Source organism: Pinus tabuliformis, chromosome 1_1 (genome assembly GCF_031772625.1).
Source record: "Pinus tabuliformis cultivar Carrire ecotype Pingquan chromosome 1_1, CPIR1, whole genome shotgun sequence".
NCBI lineage: Eukaryota > Viridiplantae > Streptophyta > Pinopsida > Pinales > Pinaceae > Pinus > Pinus tabuliformis.
The window spans coordinates 945,842,273-945,863,847 of NC_142297.1; the positions used below are offsets into that span (position 1 = coordinate 945,842,273).

The 21,575-nt window shown below is 36.5% G+C and overlaps 1 protein-coding gene across 1 annotated transcript; it reads left to right on the top strand.

The window, feature by feature from the left end:
* Window positions 1-15,452: 15,452 nt before the first annotated feature.
* On the top strand, window positions 15,453-16,625 carry LOC149217605 (UDP-glycosyltransferase 72B1-like). Its single transcript, XM_089390306.1, has one exon. It carries the CDS (start codon window positions 15,453-15,455, stop codon window positions 16,623-16,625), a length of 1,173 nt encoding a protein of 390 aa, XP_089246432.1.
* Window positions 16,626-21,575: the final 4,950 nt, after the last annotated feature.

Below are 21,575 nucleotides of genomic sequence, written 5' to 3' on the forward strand. Positions count from 1 at the left end.
AAGATCCAGTTCAATTACAAAGCTCTGGTTGAACGAGCTGATAAAGAGCTTAAGCCTAAAATGAAAAAATCACTTGGATCTGCAGGAGGACAAGGATTCTAATGTCTCTATGAGTTTTTGAAAAAATCATAATTTACTATTTGGTTGTAGGGGTCTTTGTTGGAAAGCACTTCATTCGTGAATTACTATTTGTTGTGGGGGCAGCAGACAAGTGGCTTCCCTCCTTTTTTCATAAATCCATCTTATCAAAGGAGTCTTGAAAATGATACTTTCCCTACAGTCGAGTGATTTCATTCCTTACCTTCATGCTTCAAGTAAGCGATTTCATTCCTCTCCTTTTGGTCGAGCTTTGCCGAGGGCATCCTCTAGGAACTAATTTTTTGAAGTCTAAGAGGGAAGCTACTATTTGAAAAGCTACTGCAGATTTGTCTAGTGAAAATGGATCTAGCTCTGGATCTACTGAAGATACAAAGAAAGAATAATGTTGGTAATATTTTTCTTCTTATAAAGTCTGAGCCTAAACTAGTATTGTTTATGAATACCCCTACACCCTCTCGTCACAGTAGAATATTATATAGTATTATAAGCCTAGTATTGTATTAATTTCAAATTTAGCCTACTTATATTATAAATGTCAATCTCAATGATGTAATGAGTAGTTTGGAGCACCTCTACATTGATGTATAAAGAGGTTTTTGAGGACTGCTATAAAGAAAAGTTTTTATTTCTCTACGTGCACCCCTTAAAACTCGCGTTTTTATTTCCTTGTGAAATATTCTATGTATGGGTTAGTGTATTTGCAGTTTGAAGAGCCTATTTTTTCACAGGTCTTCATGGTTTTATCAGCGATTGTATTGAGTTGATGGTTGATGAGTTAGCCCCTGCATTGGTTGGTTAGGCTCTGTCCTATGGTTGATCCTCACAAAGCTTGTGTAGGTGGTTGGTTTTATTGCCTTCTATTTCTCTAATGAATAGAAATTGAATCGGATTAATTTTGGAAATGTTTTATTCCGTTTCAACCGAAAGAAATAAAATACCAATCAAAGTGATAAAGTGATTTTCTCTTAATTATAAAAGAAAGAGATAGGAGTCAAGATTTGGATATTTATTTTCTAATTTGTTCAAAGGCCACCTTAATGGATCGTATATAGATATTAAAAAAAAAAATTCAATCTAGTCGCAAGTAAACCCTGAAAAAAAGAAGGTAAGTGCGAAAATCTTATAAAGATGCGTCTTTTCCTATAGAAAACCCTAGTGTTTATGGGTTCTGAGGATATGTCTGAGTTCTGAAACTCTATTTGATTTCTAAAAATAGCTAGCTAGTTCTCCTGTATTTCAGGTTCTTATAAAAGAAGGCAAGGGATGAAGCAATTCGTTTGTTCGTTCGATCCTTATGTAAAAGAAGGCCAACGGGGAGCAGGATAATGAGTAAGAACGACGGGTTCAGAGGTTAAGCTATTAAAAATCCATGATCCGATCTGCTCGTTTCATATTTTAGGTGGGGAATTCCAAAAAGCTTAACCAGATATGAGTTTTGAGAAATCTAAACCTCATTTGTTTTGGTTCTGAGGCATAATAATCCACGGGGGCCTTGAAGTCGCATTTTGATTAAGTGAAATAACTGTTGAAGAGAGCATTAAATATGATTCCCATCCATCCAATCAGGCAGAGTACTGGAAGGGTACAAGAAACATAACGAGGGAGCAGAAGGTTAGGTGAAAAAAGAAAACAAAAAGTAAAGGTGTGGAAAAATTCCTAAAGTAACTTTGTTTTGGTAAATTCTGAAAAGATTATGAGATGGGTTTTTGTCTATAAGAAACCTAGGGTTGTGGGAGGGGGTAAAAGGCCTAATTCCCCATCTTGTTCAGAAGATAGCAAAAGTCTTGTCAGGTTCTTTCTCCATCCAGTTGTGTCTCCGACTGAAGTTCTGGCTATTGATAATATTTCTGAGGCAGCAATTCCAAGTTTCCCACACCCACTGAATATTCTTGGCTTAAGCTCATCATGTTCTATGTTGAGAAGGTAATGCGCATGAGGTATGATACATGTTGTTGAACAAGATGCTATAAATCTTGGTGGTTGGGTAAACAAGCTGCTCTAAATCTGATTGATCCCTCAAATTGTTATCGAAGACCTACCCACCCCTTACAGTCTAAGCTCTATCTTGTTTGCAAACACCAACCTGATCTCTCTAGTTTTCATTATGTTCCTAAAGAAGAATATAAATTCCTAAAGGAGCTCCTCCCTCTTGCCACGAAGCGGGTTGTTAGTAAGGTGATGCGGTAGGGTAGACACATGACCTATCTAAATCTCATGGGTGGTGGTAGGCAAGTGTACAATGAAACATCTTAAGGATCTGAGTTCATTGCTATAGGATCTGAGTTCACTGCTTCTCCTTGTTGGAAATAATAATCCCAACCACCACAATAAACAGCCAGACAACAGCCATACATGTCAGACACTTTTGCAGCCATACATGTCAGACACTTTTGCAGGTTGCGTCTTTGCTTGAAGACATTTTTGCAGGTTGCATCTTAGCGTGAAGATAGAAGGACCGAAGCCAAACGCGAACCATTCAGAAACTCATAAAAGGAATTTAAAGAATTTATGTACTTAGGTAAACTGATATGGACAAGCATTAATTCAACAACCTTTCCCACACTCCAGAAACAACTGTGCGACTTTGATCACACTCAACAACAACATCAAAATTAATTTTGCTATGTCATGAATTAAATGTAAAATTGTCTGTTGAGTTAAATATGAATGTAAAATCCATTTTTATAGCAGGGTAGAAGAGTGAGACTATGTAGATAGGTTAGAGAGCAAGTAGAAAAAGAGCGCAGTCTCTGTGGAGAAAATTGTGGAGCAATTTTTGGTGGGCGCATAAAACAGTTGTTACTGTGTTTTACTGTGTAGTGTTGCGCATAAGTTTAAATCTTTGTAAAATCTTATTTTACTTTGTAAATGAGCCGCAGTCTCATGTAGATGTATTTTCATGTTGAAGAAATGAATACTAAGTTTTGTGTTGCTCCAAACCTATCTTGTTAATTTCACTGTGAGTATTCTTTAAGTCTCTGAAATAGTTTAGAGGTACGAAAAATTCAAGCCTGGAAAATAGTCTCGCGGTGCACGAACCTAGTTTCACGAAAGTCATAACTCTTTTCCCCTCCCGTCTGCGAAAACGAAAATTAGATTCCCGAAATATTTCTAACATGGTATCATAGCGGGTTAAACTCTGTTAGTGTAAAAACTAGTGTTTTTACTAACAATGAATTTTTTTGAGAGCGGATTGTGTTTAGCATATTTACCAGCAGGTAGAAAGTTTTTTTTACGCTCAGAAATGGCAACATCAAGCAAAAGATTGAATAATCCTCAAATACCTTAGTTTAATGGCAAAAATTATGATTATTGGGCTATTACAATGAAGGCCCTGTTTTCTTCTCAAGATATTTGGGATTTGGTGGAGAATGGTTTTCAAGAACCAGCAGATGCATCAGCATACAATGCGTTATCTCAACAAGGAAGAGATGTGCTAAGGGACAACAGGAACAAGGATTCAAAAGCCCTATTTTATATTTTTCAAGCAGTTCATCAAAGTATTTTCCCAAGGGTTGCAGCAGCAACGAAGTCCAAGCAAGCATGGACATCCTCCAGACAGCCTACCAAGGCATGGAAAAAGTCAAAACAACAAAGCTGCAAATGTTGAGGAGAGATTTTGAAACACTTTTTATGAAATATTCTGATAATATAGACTTGTTTTTTTACACATGTAAGTGGGTTGGTTACTCAAATCAGGTCTCATGGTGAGACACTTTAGGAAAGAAGAATAGTTGAGAAAATTTTGAGTATTCTGCTAGCAAGGTTTGAGGCCATTGTTGTGGCCATAGAAGAGACAAAGGATCTCTCATATTTTTCAGTGGATGACCTTAATGCATCACTGATTTCTCATGAACATAGATTAAACAGAGTAGTAAGCTCCTCAATGGAGCATGCCTTCAAGACACAAGTATAATTTGTTCAAGGTCGAGGCAGAGGAAGATCATATGCTAGAGGAAGAGGAAGAAGCGCACACAGAGGTGGAAGAAATAGCCCTTCAAGCTCAAATGGAAGAGGCAACAATCAAAATCCAAGTCGAGGCCCAAGCCAAAATCAAGCACAAGGTCAGTGCTGGTATGATAAATCTCAAGTTCAATGCCATTACTGTAAGAAGTATGGTCATTATGCAAATGAATGTAGAAATAAGCAATATGATATTAGTAACAAACCAAGTGTAAATTGCACAAGAGAAGATCAGAACCATGATAGCATGTTTTTAGCTTGTAAAGTAGCACAAGAAAAACAGAGTGATATATGGTATCTAGATTCGGGGTGTAGCAACCACATGTCAGGAAACATAGAAATGTTTTCTGATCTAGATGAAAGTGTGAAATCTGAAGTGACATTAGGGACTGATAGCAATGTCTCTGTCATGTGAAAAGGAAGAGTTAATATCCTAACAAAGAAGGGGGAGAAGAAATACATCTCTGATGTTTACTTTGTCTCTGGTCTGAAACATAATCTCATGAGCATTAGACAGCTCATGCAAAAAGGCTACAATGTCTTCTTCAAAAATGATGTGTGCACAATTTTGGATAGGCCTCCAAGCAGATAGATGATTACAAAAGTTTAGATGACAAACAATAGAATGTTTCCCCTAAAGATAAAATCTGATTTGCAGAAAGAAGGCGCACAAGCACAACTATCTATGAACTCACAAGAAAATGGAAGAAAAGGGGCAGCTGCCACACAAGTAAACTTTCAAGCAGAGGTAAAAGATGAAAACTGGTTATGGCACTTGAGACTTGGATATCTCAACTTTGGAGGTTTAAATTTGTTGCATAGGAAAGGCACGGTGAAGGTTTTACCACTCATAGAAAAACTAGACAGCATATGTGAAGGATGTATCTTGGGCAAGCAACATAGAGAGACATTTCCAGCAGGAAAGTCAGTGAGGGAAAAGGCACCTTTGGAGATTCTCCACTCAGACTTATGTGGACCAATGCAGACACCATCAAGTGGTGGCAGCCACTATGTATTGACCTTCATAAATGACTACACAAGGAAGACATGGGTCTTTTTCCTAAAACAAAAAAGTGAAGTGTTTGAGCACTTTCGACAATACAAGGTTCTTGCTGAGAAGCAAAGCAGGCATTTCATCAAAGTCCTTAGGATAGACAGAGGTGGAGAATACATCTCAAACAACTTCCTTCAATTTTGCAGGGAGCATGGAATTCACAAGCAGTTTACAACAAGATATACACCGCAGCAAAATGGTGTGGCAGAAAGGAAGAATAGGACCATTATGGAGATGGCAAGGAGTATGTTGAAGGCAAAGCATTTTCCAAATGACTATTGGGCTGAAGTTGTCGCTTGTGCAGCATATATCTTGAATAGATGTCCAACCAAAAGCGTCCAGAACATTGTTCCTAAAGAGGCATGGAGTGGAAGAAAACAAAATGTCACTCACATGAGAGTTTTTGGATGTGTGGCTTATGCACATGTCTCGGATAAGTTGAGAAAGAAGTTAGAAAGCAAGGGGGAGAAATGCATATTTGTTGGATACAGTGATGAATCCAAAGCATTCAAACTCTACAATCCATCAACCAAGAAGGTAATAATCAGTAGAGATGTGCAGTTCATAAAAGAGGAAGCATGGGATGGAAGTTTAGAAAAGATAATCAATGTCAAAGCATGCATACCACATGAGGACAGAGAGGAATTAACAGCAGCAAGTAATTTCTCAACAATGACAACCTCTACTCCTATTCAAGCGCAGCAAAGCAGACAGCAAGCAACGCCATCAACAAACAATAGGAAAGTTTCGCACAGCCAAGCAAGTGCTTCTCCAAGCACACCACGAAGCACGACACCAAGTGGCATGTCAATCCCATCTTCAACAAGCACAAGAAGGCCAAATTTGAGAAATTTAAATGAAATTTATGAGAAAGATGAAGTTGATAGTAGCGCAGGTCTGAATTCCTTATTTGCATTATTTTTCCATGTAGATGACCCAATCCACTTCGAAGATGCAGTGAAAGACGAAAAATGGGTTGCGGCAATGGAGGAAGAAATAGAAGCAATAGAAAGGAATGACACATGGGAGTTAGTGAGCCTTCCAAAAGGAAAACATGTCATTGGAGTGAAGTGGGTCTATAAGACCAAAAGCAACATTGAGGGAAAGATTGGAAGGCACAAAGCAAGGCTAATTGTCAAAGGATATAGGCAACAGCATGGAAGAGATTACGCAGAGATGTTCACGCCAGTCGTGCGGATGGAGACAGTGCACACAGTTGTGGCGATTGCCACGTAGCATAAATGGACAATGTATTAGATGGACGTAAAGTCACTGTTCTTGAATGGAGTGCTGGAAGAGGAAGTGTATGTCGCGCAACTGCCTGGTTATGAGATTGAAGGCCAAGAAGACAAAGTGTATTGGTTGAAGAAAGCTTTTATGGGTTGAAGCAAGCACTGCGCGCATGGTACAACAAGATAGATGCTTACTTGTTGGACAATGGTTTCGACAAAAGTGATGGTGAGCCTACTCTCTACATGAAAGAGAGCGAAGGTAAGATTCTCATTGTCATCTTATATGTAGATGATTTGATCTTTACACGCAATGATCATTTCCTCATCGCTGATTTTAAACAAGTCATGAAGAGTGAGTTTGAAATGACTGACTTGGGATTGCTAAGATATTTTTTGGGCATAGAATTGAAGAAAACATAAAACAACATTTTTATCTCTCAAGCAAAGTATGTGGCAAAAATTTTGCATAGGTTTAAAATGCAGAATAGAAAGTCCGCACCAACTCCAACCGTCGTAGGGTTGAAGTTGAGCAAAGAAGATTGTAGTAGCAATGTCAATCCGACATTATACAAAAGCATGATAGGTAGCCTGATGTATTTGACCACCACTAGGCCAGATATAATGTATGTAGTAAGTTTGGTGTCAAGGTTCATGGAGACACCCAAGGAGACACATTGGCAAGCATCGAAAAGGATTCTGAGGTATGTCAATAGGACAAAACAATATGGTGTTCTGTACAGAACAACCAGTGATTTCAGGCTGGTTGGTTACACTAACAATGATTGGGCAGGCATTGTCGATGACAGAAAGATCACGTCAGGATATGTTTTTCATTTGGGTTCCGGAGCCATTTCATGGGCCTCCAAGAAGCAACCAATAGTGTCACTATCAACAGCAGAAGCTGAATATGTCGCAACAACAACAACAGCGTGTTAGGCAGTTTGGATGAGAAGGATGTTGAGGGATCTTCATCATGACCAAGAGGGCACGACAACTATTTTCTGCGACAACACCTCAGCAATTGCATTGTCAAAGAATTTTGTCTTCCACAAAAGGACCAAGCATATTGATGCTAAATATCATTTTATTAGAGAGTTGATTAACAATGATGAAATTGTGTTGCAGCACTGCAGGTCACAGGAACAACTTGCTGATATTTTCACAAAGCCATTGGCAGGAGAAAATTTTTCTTATCTCAGAAACTGTTTGGGAATTTTCAATGGCAGCAGTTGTGATTAAGGGGGAGTGTTGGAAATAATAATCCCAACCACCGCAATAAACAACCATACATGGCAGACACTTTTGCAGGTTGCGTATCTGCTTGAAGACATTTTTGCAGGTTGCGTCTCAGGGTGAAGACAGAACGATCGAAGCCATACGCGAACCATTCAGAAATTCAAAAAAGGTATTTAAAAAATTTATGTACCTAGGTAAACTGATATGGGCAAACATTAATTCAACAACCTTGCCCACACTCCAGAAACACCTGCGCGACTTTGATCACACTCAACAACAACATCAAAATTAATTTCGCTCTGTCATGAATTAAATGTAAAATCGTTTGTTGAGTTAAATATGAATATAAAATCCATTTTGATAGCAGGGTAGAAGAGTGAGACTATGTAGAGAGGTTAGATGGAAAGTAGAAAAAGAGCGCAAGTCTCTGTGGAGAAAATTGTGGAGCAATTTTTGGTGGGTGCGTAAAACAACAATTACTGTGTTTTACTGTGTAGTGTTGCGCAATAGATTAGATCTTTCTAAAATCTTATTTTACTTTGTAAATGAGTTGCAGTCTCATGTAGATGTATTTTCATGTTGAAGAAATGAATACTAAGTTTTGTGTTGCTCCAAACCTATCTTGTTAATTTCAGTGTGAGTATTCTTTAGGTCTCTGAAATAGTTTAGAGGTGTGCAAAATTCAAGCCTGGAAATAGTCTCGCGGTGCGCAAACCTAGTTTTGCAAGAATAGCTTCACGATAGTCATAACTCTCTGCCTCTCCCGTCCGCGAAAATGAAAATTAAATTCGTGAAATATTTCTAACACTGCTACGGGCCAATCTAATATTGGTTAATTCACCTACATACATATGGTGGTGCGTAAAAAGTGAGATCCTACCTGATCATGGTCATTCATTGGGTCAAGTGGATTAGTTCCGCATAACATGACGGATGTAGAGGTCGAACTCGTAACAGGTAATTTCCACTGCTACTGAGTCAATAATGTGATTTAACTTACAAAGGAAAATTTTGTTTATTGAAAAGTTGATACTAGATTTATGACAACGAAATTGCTAGAAGTATGGAAGTGTGAATAGGAAATTTAATTTAGTAATTTCTACAACTCATTACAAGGATACCTTAAAACATCTGAAAGCTGATTTTGGTAAATGACTATGGGTGAATCCATAGTAGGATGGCCAATTAAGACTGAGTATCCAATCAAAATAGGAAACAAATTAAAAAGAAAGGGGTTACTGAAACCCTGTAGAAGCTATCTAGAAGTCAAACCAGTGGCATTTGGAAATTATCATGCAATATCGTGAATTTTGGAGATTTAATATGGGCAGGACTCTGTAAACTATTCTCGGTAGCTTTTGTTTCTTTTGTTAAAAATTGACAACCTAGATAATCCGGCTAAACCACGAATATATATATATATATATATGTGTGTGTGTGTGTGTGTGTGTGTGTGTGTGTGTGTGTGTGTATTATGTGTGTTAAAAATGTTATTATACAAAAAATAAAAAGGGACTATCTATATTGCATTGAAAACTCACAACATAATCCAAACAATTCGGTATGTCAAACACAGTAACAGAAACCCAAAAGAATAATAATATGTTGTAGTAAATAGTATGCAGGACAGAGTACATGTCGTTTTTCGATGGGTTTGTACTATGGTGAACCTGTAACCCTTGACTTGTTCGAAGGTGACCTTAGAACAAGGATCAGAAACAACGATGCGTACATACCATGTTCTTATGAAATCACCATTCCAAAACAAGAACTTACATTTGATAACGGACGTTGTTGTGCTATATAAACAACCGTTGGAAAGGTACTATTTGGGGAAAACCCAACTATAAAAAAGATAACTTAAAACAATTACAGTCTCTTCGAACAACGAAAAATCCAGAGATTACATTACATTCCTGTAATGTAACCCAAATTAAAATAATGCTACTAACAAAGATTACTCTCAAGGGTTTGTAACCCGAGGTCGACAAATTCTGCAACCAGCAGAAAAGGAACAACTCTAACACTTTGTGAACAAACTGCATGAGGAGACAGGGTAAAAATTTAAGCTAGCACCTGGAGCATAGAGAGCAGAGAGAAACACCGCATTAGAGGTACCCTTGACTTAACCAAAACTTTTGGAGAGTGCCTGGAGTTGGAAGCAGAAAACTCAACTGTATTATCCAAACGCTGTTAGAGGTTTTTTTTGTTGCCATAAGTTTTTTTCTAAAAACACTGTGTGGTAGTAAAAGAAAAATAAAGGAACACCATTACCTGTAGAATCTTTCCAAAGGAGAAGCAATACCAGAATTTGCCGCACAGGAGAAGTTAATCTGTGAACCAAACCCTAGGATAAATAAAGGAGAAGATACCTAATTGTAACTGACCGTAACTTACCTGTCTTCTCCAATCCGATAATAGTGATTATTTTAATCATCTAACATCAAAATTAACGTAAGTGGGATGGGAGGGCCTTCTTCTTAGAGGAGAACCCCTTAGGGCATAATTAAAATCATATAAAACTAGCATTTGCACCAAATGTTCCAAAGGAAATGCCCTAAGGCATAAAATGAGAAGAATCATGACATATGATATTAGAGAAGTGGATATTTTGTTGACCATTAATTAAGGAGCCTTGATTATTTAGTATATCATGATATTGAGTAGGTTGAATGCCTAGGTCCAATCCTTTCAAATAAATGAATCTTAGAGAAGTGGATCTTTTGTTGAGCATTGATTAAATAATTATTTTAGTTGACATAGAAACTTTAATTTGCTATTGAGAGGTACCATGGTGAACCCCTATGGTAGAACCACGAGCTTTCCTTTATTTAGCATGATATTATGCGAGACTTGGTTATGTATTTGACCAGGTAGAGGCCTAGGTTATGTATTTGACCAGGTAGAGGCCTATAAATAAACACAAAAGGATTTTTAACTCTATTCCGAAAAAGTGGAAAAAGGTTATTTTTCAATATTGAATTGTCTCACTTCATCAAAAACTTGCAGTGTTTTAAATTAAAATAAATTTATACCTAAATAACTATAATTTTAATATTAAAAACATTGTAAAAAAATTAAAATATTCATGTAATTGAATTTTATTTATTTTATTGATTTTTATTTAAAATAAATAAATATATAAACTAAAATAAATTTATATATAAATACCTATAATTTTAATATTAAAAACTCTGATTTCCTCTTTGTGTAGGAAAAGAGCTTCCAAGTTCCCTATCGAATTTAATGAATCCATACATACTTCCATGGTGGTGCACTTCAGAATATAAGTATTTAATTATTTAAGGAGTATAAAAGTTTTATTTATTTAATGTTGCAGATATAACCAAGTGGGAAATTCGCATTCAAAATTAAATAACCATGCCAGAAACATTAACTCTCCATATGAGATACGTTTCAAGTTAACCGTGAGATTTGGAGATACTCAGTGGACTTAATCCCATTGTCCATGATACATACTCGAGTTTGCACTGGAAACAGTCACACTAAAGAAATTTGGAAGGTGAGAGTTTTTCATATCCATGATGCTAATGAGCATAGACTCTTATTTGTTGGAAAATAATACATTAGAATTTCTCCATGTTCATGGTTCAAAACCCAACTTCACACTCACTGAATAATGTTAATAGGCAACCTGGATTTGTGAGCATTGTGAAAATAATATGTGACTCCATTTCAAATTCACTTTATATTGCTATTTTTAATGGACTTGTGTGAATTCATCTCCTTTGCTTACAAAGTCACTATTGGTATCCTCTTCGTCTTAGCTCTTCTCATGGTAATGAAGGGGATCATTAAAGATCCAGAGCAGTTGGAGGATTTCTGCATTGCAAACACCAAGTCTTATGTTTTTACAAACAAATTTCCTGATCATGATCCCACTAAAGTTAATTCTCAACACTTCCTAACATCATTCATACGCATGCCAGTGAACACATCAAGCAGTCCCACAGGAGCTAGCTTCACTAGGTTTAATCCACAAAACTTGTCGGGGCTCAACACGCTCGAAATAATGTTGGTTCACATAAACATGGCTATGGGAGGTTTAGTAGGTCCAAATATCCATCCTAGAGGTAGGTAAATATTGCAACTGTCTAAAGAGGTATCCTATTTTATTTAGATAAAAAGAAGCATGATGTTTCCCTATTTTATTTATTTTTGACATAGTCACTTACCAAGATAAAACATAAAGGGTAAAACTAATTTTAACATATATATCATTGAAATATAAAATAAAGTTTGGGATGGTTTTGATATGTAATGGAAATTTTTTTCAAGGTCTCACTTACCGTGGAAGAGTGATGAGTGATGGGAAGCTTTGATTTAAAGAAAGGGGTCCAAGTGATCAATAAAAGGAGATTTATAAAAGGAGTCATGTTAAGTCAAGATTTGAATGACAATATATTGATGTAAGAATTGATATCAAGTAAAATAAATTCGAAACCAAGTTAAGTGACTCACATATTGATGTGTAAAAGGGTGCATGTTCTATGGTACCTAACACCCTAACAAATTATGTAAATTCATTACATGAGAATTGAAGTCTAGTTGAAAATGTGGAGTTAAAATAAAAATAAGGCCATGTTAAAGTTAAAAGTCAAATTAATGTTTGGGTCATGTCCATGGTGTGTCAATTAAATTTTTCAAGTCAAAGTCGTATTTTTTTTTTTTTATCTTGACATCACTCCATCGAAGACACATATTTTTTGTAAGTAATTGCAATTTTCTTGTTGGATGGAGACATTCACCTACTAGAAACAATTTATGGAGGTGTAGTGGAAGATTTAGATTAAAAAGCATATGTAGAAGGAAATTTAATTTACTTGACTCAATGTAATGCTTGATGAGTAAAGTCTACCCCCATTGAAGAGGCAGTGGCCCTAAAAAACCACTTTCCATGAAGTAATAAGTTATGCTAAATAACTACTTGTTATGATTGTTGTGAGAGAAAAAGGTTTGTGGTCATCCAAAACCACTTGACGGAATGTATGTTTGTGGTAATTTGGAACCACCTAAGGTTTCTGTGGTTAAGGACAAGCCAAAAAATCCAAGTTGATGATTATATTGGTATATGGGAGTTAAGGGTATAAATATCTGTTGATAAACTACGTAAGAGAAAAGGTTTCCTATAGAAATAGTGGATACAGTGGTAGAAAACCCATGCATTTAGGTGGATGGTAACCTTTTTATATGGACTTAAACAAACACATTATTTATGTGTTTTTAGGTATAATATGAAAATTGAAGATAAATGAAGATGAAATAATAAGGCCAAAGAAGAAAAGTGTAGAGGACTGAAGATGAAGATGGGACCAATTCAAAGGACAATTGAAGATATTCAAATCACAATAATTTGTTAAGGGGGGTTATAATGGAATAACTCCTACTTGTGAAGTAAATTTAATATCTAAATTGTGAAATGAAAATGTAATGATGTAGACCAAACATAGAAGTCTATGGAAGATTGAGATATTGGGAGAAATGAGTGAAAATAGGGATGAATATTTATCGAGCGATATATGGAAAGATTTGAGCATATATTCATGTTGGTGGTTTGAAAAAATTTATCATCCATGATGTATTTGTTATGCTAGCCATAATTATATATAGTGACCATCTTGTACAATATAGATATACACTAGAATGTTTGGTTGCTTCATGATTGGCCATTAGAGCCAATAGAGGGTGGCACCATCAAATGAGGATTTAGAATGCTTTCAAATTGCTTGCTTTAATTTGTTAGATCCATTGGGATTTCTCTAAATTTGCAAGGTTGTTAGATGTACTATTATTGACAAAGGTGTAGTTACCATTTTTCTCACATATAAAAATTAATATTGGTCGTTGCCCTCTTCAAATTGTGTGGCAAGGACATAATTTCCAAATTTTAGTTTATATGGCCAAAAATATATTAATTGGAAAAGGATATTAATTTATAAATATTTTGGGGAAGACTTTTTTGGAAAGGATATCGATTTTTAAGTTTTTTGAGGAAGACTTTTTAGGAATGGATATACTAAATGTTGAAGTTTCTAGGCAAGGTTTTTGTTTGATTTTATTATACATTAAACAATAACTTCATTTTGGTTCCTTCATTTGTTCAGTAGGTCATAGAAATTTCCTAATTAGAAATAGGGAATACGGGTTTCGATCGTCACCTTCATGGCACAATGTGGATCCCCTTGGATGTGTAGAATACAAAACAAACACCCCTAGTTAATGTTCTAGTCAACACAAGTGCCATCAATCCAAATAATGCAAAAATATAAGGTTTGACTTCCATATTTATCTAGAAAGCACAATTGAGGTCGATATCACACTTTTGATGGATTGAATTGCCTAAGTTTAGATGTTATATCAATATGTCATTACTCCAGGAGATGGAACATAAATTTGTTTATTATATTTTAGTTTTTGTAAATAAAAATAAAGAGTAGAAGAAAGGGAACATTTTATACAACGAACTTTTAAATAAGATATGTGAATTTTCATGTTTCTATGTTCATATATTACTCTAAGTTTTAGAAGATAATAGTCATGATGTGGATATGAAAATTCTAGAGGGACCCCATTGTTTGGACATGTGCACTATTATATTTATGTGATTTACTGTATATACATTTCACTATTTCCAACGTATAGATTTATTCTTGGGAAATACTTTAAATTCTTCTCAACTTTCTATTATTTATCAATTGTTTATGTTTTCTTTGAGGTCTCATATGTTTGATTAGTTGTATCTTTGCTTTAACTGAAGCTTGAATCTGCCTTTTAGTCACAATTCAGAGTGGTCATCAAAGTACTATTACCAATGCTATCTAATCACTGAGTTGTGATAAACTGCTATAAATTTCCTTTATACTAGTGGAACCATAGTGGATACTACTTAGAGTATTGAAGCTTGATTGCACGTCTTCCATATTTCTTAGCTAAATAGTAATTATTGGATGAATGTTTGTTAATCTTCTTTTAATCATTAACTACATAGTGAACAAGGTATTGTTACATAAGCCATTTACCCATATAGGCAATGAAATATTGCAACTTGATTTCCTACAAGTGAAGCTATTATAGACTTAGATTAAAGGATTAGGCCTTATTTCATTTGAATTTTTATGTTGTTAAGTTATAATTCATGTTTGTAGAAAATTGATAATACTTCTGTGATGCCAATCTAACAGCTTAGTCAAAAGCTCTAAAGATTAATGTCATGACAGTATTACCCAATAAATAAAAAACACAACATATATTTTTAAAAATCATCCCCCCACCCACGTTATATATATTAATCACTTACGAATCTGTTGCAAGCACAACTAAACTGTTTAATATAGTGGTGGCATCGTCCATATGTCTGCACTGACGTTGCAAGAAAAATTAAACTGTTTAATATAGCCCCGGGTCCTGCCATTTTCCATACGTCTCTCCTAAATTGCCCATATGTCTGCAGTGATGTGGCAAGCAAAACTAAACTGTTTAAAATAGTGGTGGCATCGTCCATATGTCTGCACTGACATTGCAAGCAAAATTAAACTGTTTAATATAGCCCTGGGTCCTGCCATTTTCCATACGTCTCTCCTAAATTGCCAACATGCTACTGCAAAGTCAACAAATGAATGAAAAATCCACCCTAAATTGTCTGTAGTCTTTTACCAAGTCCTCGGAACAACAAAAACGTGGTGGGTCATATATTTGTTTAAACTTTAGTTTTGGCTGCCTCCCCAAATTATTCATTACGATGCAAGCGCGCTCATACATTTGTTTTATAACTATAAATTCTCTACTTCATCGTTACAGAACCCACCCTTCAAATATTGACATTTGCTTGTTGGAATATAGAGACATTCATGGAGTCGCAAGAGCAGAGCCAAAAGCCTCATGTCGCAATATTCCCTGGGTTTGGGTCGGGCCATCACATCCCACTGCTCGAGCTTGCAAAGCAGCTGATTGTGTACCATGGCTTGACTGTGTACCATGGCTTTTCTGTCACCTTCTTCACCGCCAAATGGATGGACGGCTCTCCTCACCGCACCCTGCCATCTTCGTCAGGGGACATGATCCACTTCATAGAGCTCCCTGATGTTCAGATCGAAGGGGATCATGCCGAGATGAACATTTTTGTACGCATGCCCTTACTATTGGAGAAAGCTAAAATATTAGTGCAAGATGCTCTCACATCCTTTTCGTTTCCTATCTGCGCTTTCATCATCGATTTTTTCAGTACACCCATGTTGGATGTCGCCTCCAAACTGGAAATACCTTGCTACATATTCTCTGCTTCTGGGGCTTCTCTCCTCTGCATCATGCTCTACCTTCCAACACTTGTCCACAACATTGAAATTTCCTTCAAAGATTTCGATTTCCCAATCGAAGTGTCGGGCCTTCCACCGATTCCCGGAATAGATTTCCTAGACCCTCTTCTAGACAAATCTGATATTTCATTCAACTGGTTCATTCAACATTCCCTTCGGCTTCAGGAAGCTCGTGGAATTTTGATAAATACATGCCAAGAAATGGAACCAGAACAAATAAAAGCTCTCAAGGAAGGAAAGGTTCTGAGCGTTGTTCAAATGACCCCTTCCATTTATCCTGTTGGGCCGCTAATAGCTTCGCCTTTGTCGGAATCTAAAGAGAAGTTTGAGAAGGAGGGCTGCCTCAAATGGCTGGACCGCCAGCCCGCCTCGTCAGTTCTGTTCGTTTCTTTTGGGAGCCGCAACACCCTGTCAGAGAATCAGATTCGGGAACTAGCTTTGGGGCTAGAAGCAAGCATCTTACATGGAGTGCCAATGATTGCTTGGCCTCCCTTTGCTGAACAGAGAATGAATGCCTTCCTTCTCGTGAAGGAGATGAAGGTGGGCATTGAAGCGCAGAAGGGAGCAGATGGATTGGTGAAGAGAGAGGAAGTGGAAAGAGCGGCGAGGGAATTAATGGAAGGAGAGGGGGGAATGGAAATGAAGAAGGGGATGGCAGAATTGATGGGGAAGGCCCGGTTTGCAATGGCGGAGGGAGGGAGTTCATAAGCCGCGCCAACGCGGCTTCTGTTTGGAAGTAAATGCATGCCACTAAAACACCACCTGCTACTTGAAACTTGAAAGGTCTCGCTTGATATGTCACATCTGGTTGTTAAGACGGTTGACGGTTCTTATGGACTGTCGCGCCTGGCATTGCTCAATTCAAATCAAAGGCTAATGATTACCCAATCATCTAACAACAAAATTGAATGCCACATATTTTGACACGACAACAGTTTGAGGAGTTCATTTCAGACGAAAACGCCTTACGGCGTAAATATTAAATAATTTTTTTCCCTTTAGACACACGTCAATAATGACAAGTCAAAGCATCCATGGTCACTTACCAAGGGATATTTACAACCGGGTTGCATATGTATATTTCGTAGAAGAAAATCACTAGATTTTGTTTTGATTTCATAGGTATATTTTAAGGAAAAATAAATCATATGATTATGATGAACGGTGAATTCGATCCAAAAGGAAAACAGACTCTCAAACACAAGAATATCCAGTAAAAAGTAATACTTTGAATTTGACTTGATTCGTATGTATAGAAGTATATGTTACAGTCATGTATATGCTCGTAAAAAAGATAGATGTGTAGTCAGGACGACTCGCGAGGAATTTACTCTGCCAAATTGTAAAAATGTCAATTTGGTAGGGAAATAGGCTCTGCGGACATGGATGCAATACAGGCCCATCCTTTGCTTTGTAAATGTAATGCCATGAATTGGTCTGATCATGTAGAGAGAATACTGAGACTGTTCAACAGTGCCACCCTACTAGAGATGAGAAATCTGACGAAGTCATTGATTCTCTGGTCGATGTCGGTGACAGCGCTTTCCAAATCTGTCGTGGACATGCTGAGGGCATGGATGGAGTCCCTGATTTCATCCTGCATGTTGAACGATGACTTTGACATCTTGTTAATGATGTATCTGTCCAGTAAATTGTTGAGATTTCCAACTGTAATATCCGCCCTGTTCATCTCATGCAAGAGGAACTTGAACGATGATGACGTCTTTCTCTGCATCTCCATAGCTTCCTTTAACTTCCGTTGCATCATGTTGGCCATGCTGTTGATGTCCATGAGAGGAGGAAGACTGTTGGGACTGATCTTGTTCTTTTTGTTAAGAAAACCTACACCTGCCATAATGACGGGCATGATGTGTTGAAGGAAAGAGCAGCCACAAGTGCAGTGCAGACAAAAATGGTAATGGCCTTCGCTTCATTGATGGCTGCTTCAAATCCTGGTCTGCTCGTTGATGTTGCTGTTGCTGTTTTCAAATGAAGGTTGTGGGCCATTCTCTTCAAAGTAGACATGCATTTGGCTAATTTGGCTAATTTGGACTCCATGTCCTTGTTCTTCCTTAATTCCTCTATGCAATTGCCAAGGGAGTTCTATATACCTCTATGCAATTGCCAAGGGAGTTCTATATAGTGATATGGGGTTTAAGGGTAAGTTTGTTGGGTGAAACCCACGAGATGAGGGTTCAATTCTCATTGAGTATATATATGACCGGTTGTGTCTTGGCTAGAAGAGTAGGAAACCCGGGTTCAATTCTCATTGAGTATATATATGACCTGTTGTGTCTTGGCTGGCTAGAAGAGTAGGAAACCCCACGAGATGAGGGTTCAATTCTCATTGAGTATATATATGACCTGTTGTGTCTTGGCTAGAAGAGTAGGCAACCCCAGATATAAGTTTCAATAGAGCCTAGGTTTATAGTGGCAGCCAATTAGATTTGATCCTGGGTCTGTTCAGGATAACTCTCACCAGTTACCCATTATTCTAAATTAAAAAAAAAAAGTTTTGCCAAGGGAGTTCTGTGCTTTCACCACTTGATTATTCATCATGTGATCATCATGACTTAATACACTCGGAATCTGGGAATGGGCATGAAGTAAGCCAGGGAGGGCTATCTGTACTGACATGTTCTGCTTCTTTATTTCTGACATGCTCTCTTTCAACAAATTGCAGACATCAAGCAAATTGACCAGGTCATCCATATGTTGGCTTAACCATTTTGCGTCTGTATTATTGTCCATCAGCATGTGCGGGTACAATTCCTTCAGACTGGAATAGATAAAAGCCACGACTTCCAGCGCTTCTCCAAGCCAAGCTGCAGAAAAATTGTATGACTCTGTCTCCTGTTGTTGCTGCATAAGTATTTGCACCTTAGCTCGAAGTTGGTACTTAAAATCAGCCACGATCGGGTGCACTCTACAGGTCGGCATGCTCCTTGACCTCTTATGCTTGCCGTGATTACGAACAGCAGCAGGAATCAATGAGTGCAGAGCCGCCCCAAGAGAAATGAGGACAGAACTCATGATTGCGATCAATGCTCAATCGCTTAATTTCCTCCCTCTCAGGAGCCGGATCTGCTTCTCTCTCTATGAGACTGCGCTTCTAGTTTCGCGCTTCTCGGAAAATCTAGGAGGTATGTATTAATATAACTCAATTTCACACATCCGTGCAGATCAGGGAGCGCGAGGATAGCTAAGCATGGTCGACAGAAAGAATAGCGGAGAGGAGGAAGCGTGAGCCAGCCATGCGTGTTCCTTTTCTATGGACCGTATGTCTCCCTGCCCGGCAAAATGCCCAGCCAAGCCAAGTGGAGACGGGAATTTTATATATGTAGTGAAGGCCTCATCAGTCTATTGCTTCCAGAGACATGAAGAATCAAATAAGATTAGAGTGAGATTTAAGCAGCACTACATGTCTCTGCACATGTACATGGAGGGCACAGCAGCTAAATCACGTTGTTTCATTTATATGATATTCCTAGTTAATAATTGCTGGCAGTATAAATGTACGTTGTGTGGGTAGCCGGATGACAATGGAACGAAAAGGAAAGGAAGCCACTGGCTGGTCGCTCGGCAAGGAAACCAAAGGAAGCAGAATAAAAAATTTGCACAAGACGTGCGCAGGGGATTACTCCACCCCTCACACCGTGAGATATAGCGTTGATGGATGACCGTCTTAAACAACACTAGATAAATCGATCGATGTTTATGTTGGATTAAGTGGTTATCTCTAAAACAATATCTGGATGTTTATTTACCTATGATTGAAAAGGGTATATATATGGTTCGAGGGTCATGCTTTTGAAACGCAATTAATAAATTGCGTTCATATTTCCATTTTAGAACAACAACAAACATTTTATCATAGGTTACCATGTAGAATTATGCATTATAAGTTATTAGGCAGAATTGATAGGTATTGTAAGTGAATTTCTTAATTTCATGATGTGGCATAATAATGTAGGCAACAGATAATTTAATTAGTTAATTGATGATGATTATCATTAATATTCATTAAAATCAATATCGTTTATTAGACTCGTAAGAAATTAATTGAAATTCTTTAATATATTATGCAATGTTCGAAGTTAATTGAGAGAAGATTTTTTACATTATCATAGTTTTGTTGCATCATCATGACAATTTGTTCCTATCTTAGCAAAGCTTATTTTCTTCTTAACACTAGTCAAGACAAACAAACTAGTAAAGATCCATCCTAAGCATGGATTTAGCAAGCTCTAAGAGGGATCAAATCTCAAACCACTGTTATAGTGGAATCTCTCTCTCTCTCTATATATATATGTATATTGAGATGTATCATTGTTTAAATTGTGTTTTTGAATACATAAATGGATTTAATGTTTTGAAAGTCTCAACAATAGTCAAAATTGACCAAAAAATATACTCAAACGGGGCTAAAATGTAAAATAGTGAAGTAATTTGAAAGGTTTTAACAATAAGAATTAACTTTTTCCATTACTTTATATAATATATACATTGTTTTTTTAATATATACATAGTTGATATTGAAATCTTTTACTTAATATAGGTAATGAAATATTTTATATATAAACCACCTTGTATATAGTATTTTTTTAATAATATATTTGTAGATACATGCTAATATTACTTCAATGAATTAGGCATCTTTATTATTATTCTTATAAGGAAATAATTGATGTTTTTTATACTTTTAATTAATTTTTCTATTTTTGTGCATTGAAATATTTTATTATGGCCAATTATATCTATATATATATATGAAATTGATTTTAAAATTAAATTAATTCACATTCATATTCAAATAATTTATTTAAATTTTATATTTAAATATTTAAAATATATATATATATATTTCCAAGGCTCAAAACATAAAATATAAGATTTTTTTTATTATTACTATTATTATGATGTTTAATTATTGTATCTTGATATAAAATTATGTTACTTCATGTGGATATATAAATATTTTATTTATGGTTGAGAATGACAGTGAACGATTTTTACTTCTCCTTCACACTACGTCGTAATATCAACTAAGTGGCAGTAGTGAGATAATTGAAATCAACTAAACATGTATATTCATTAATATTTTTCATTATAGTCAACTTCATATTTTTATTTAGATATATATTTTTCTGAAGGAGCATAAGTTAACTCCATGTTGAGCATGGATGGAATCACTCATCACCCTCATATTGGGTTGTAGAATGCGCCTTTGAGCCCAGCAATTATGGTTTTCAAGATTGTGGTTGATCGCATCCTTATAATATTTTAGTTTCATTTTTCCTTCTAACTCTTTGTCCCTCCATAACTTCCTAAATTTAAAAGTAATATTTTTTTTAATACTATTAATATTATCCTTATTCTACAAGATGATCTATTCATTTATCTCTCAATGGTCTAGCCAGGATTGGGCATCCTTATGTCATTCTTGCTTGAGCCGAAGGTGGGGGTTTTTGCTAGAGTTAGAAGCAATTTCAGGAAACCCCTTGGCTTCAATGTTGTACAATTTCTTCTAATGCAGGAAAATTCAAAATTTCCCACACCTTCAACTTCTCTACTTCCGGGATATCAATACACTATTGACATCAAGGTGTCCATATACCTTTAAGATGAATTGGCCATTTTTGTTTACTTGCCACAATT

What these genes read in the sequence shown, in the direction of transcription:
- LOC149217605 (XM_089390306.1), top strand. Translation starts at nt 15,453, where the DNA reads ATGGAGTCGCAAGAGCAGAGCCAAAAGCCTCATGTCGCAATATTCCCT.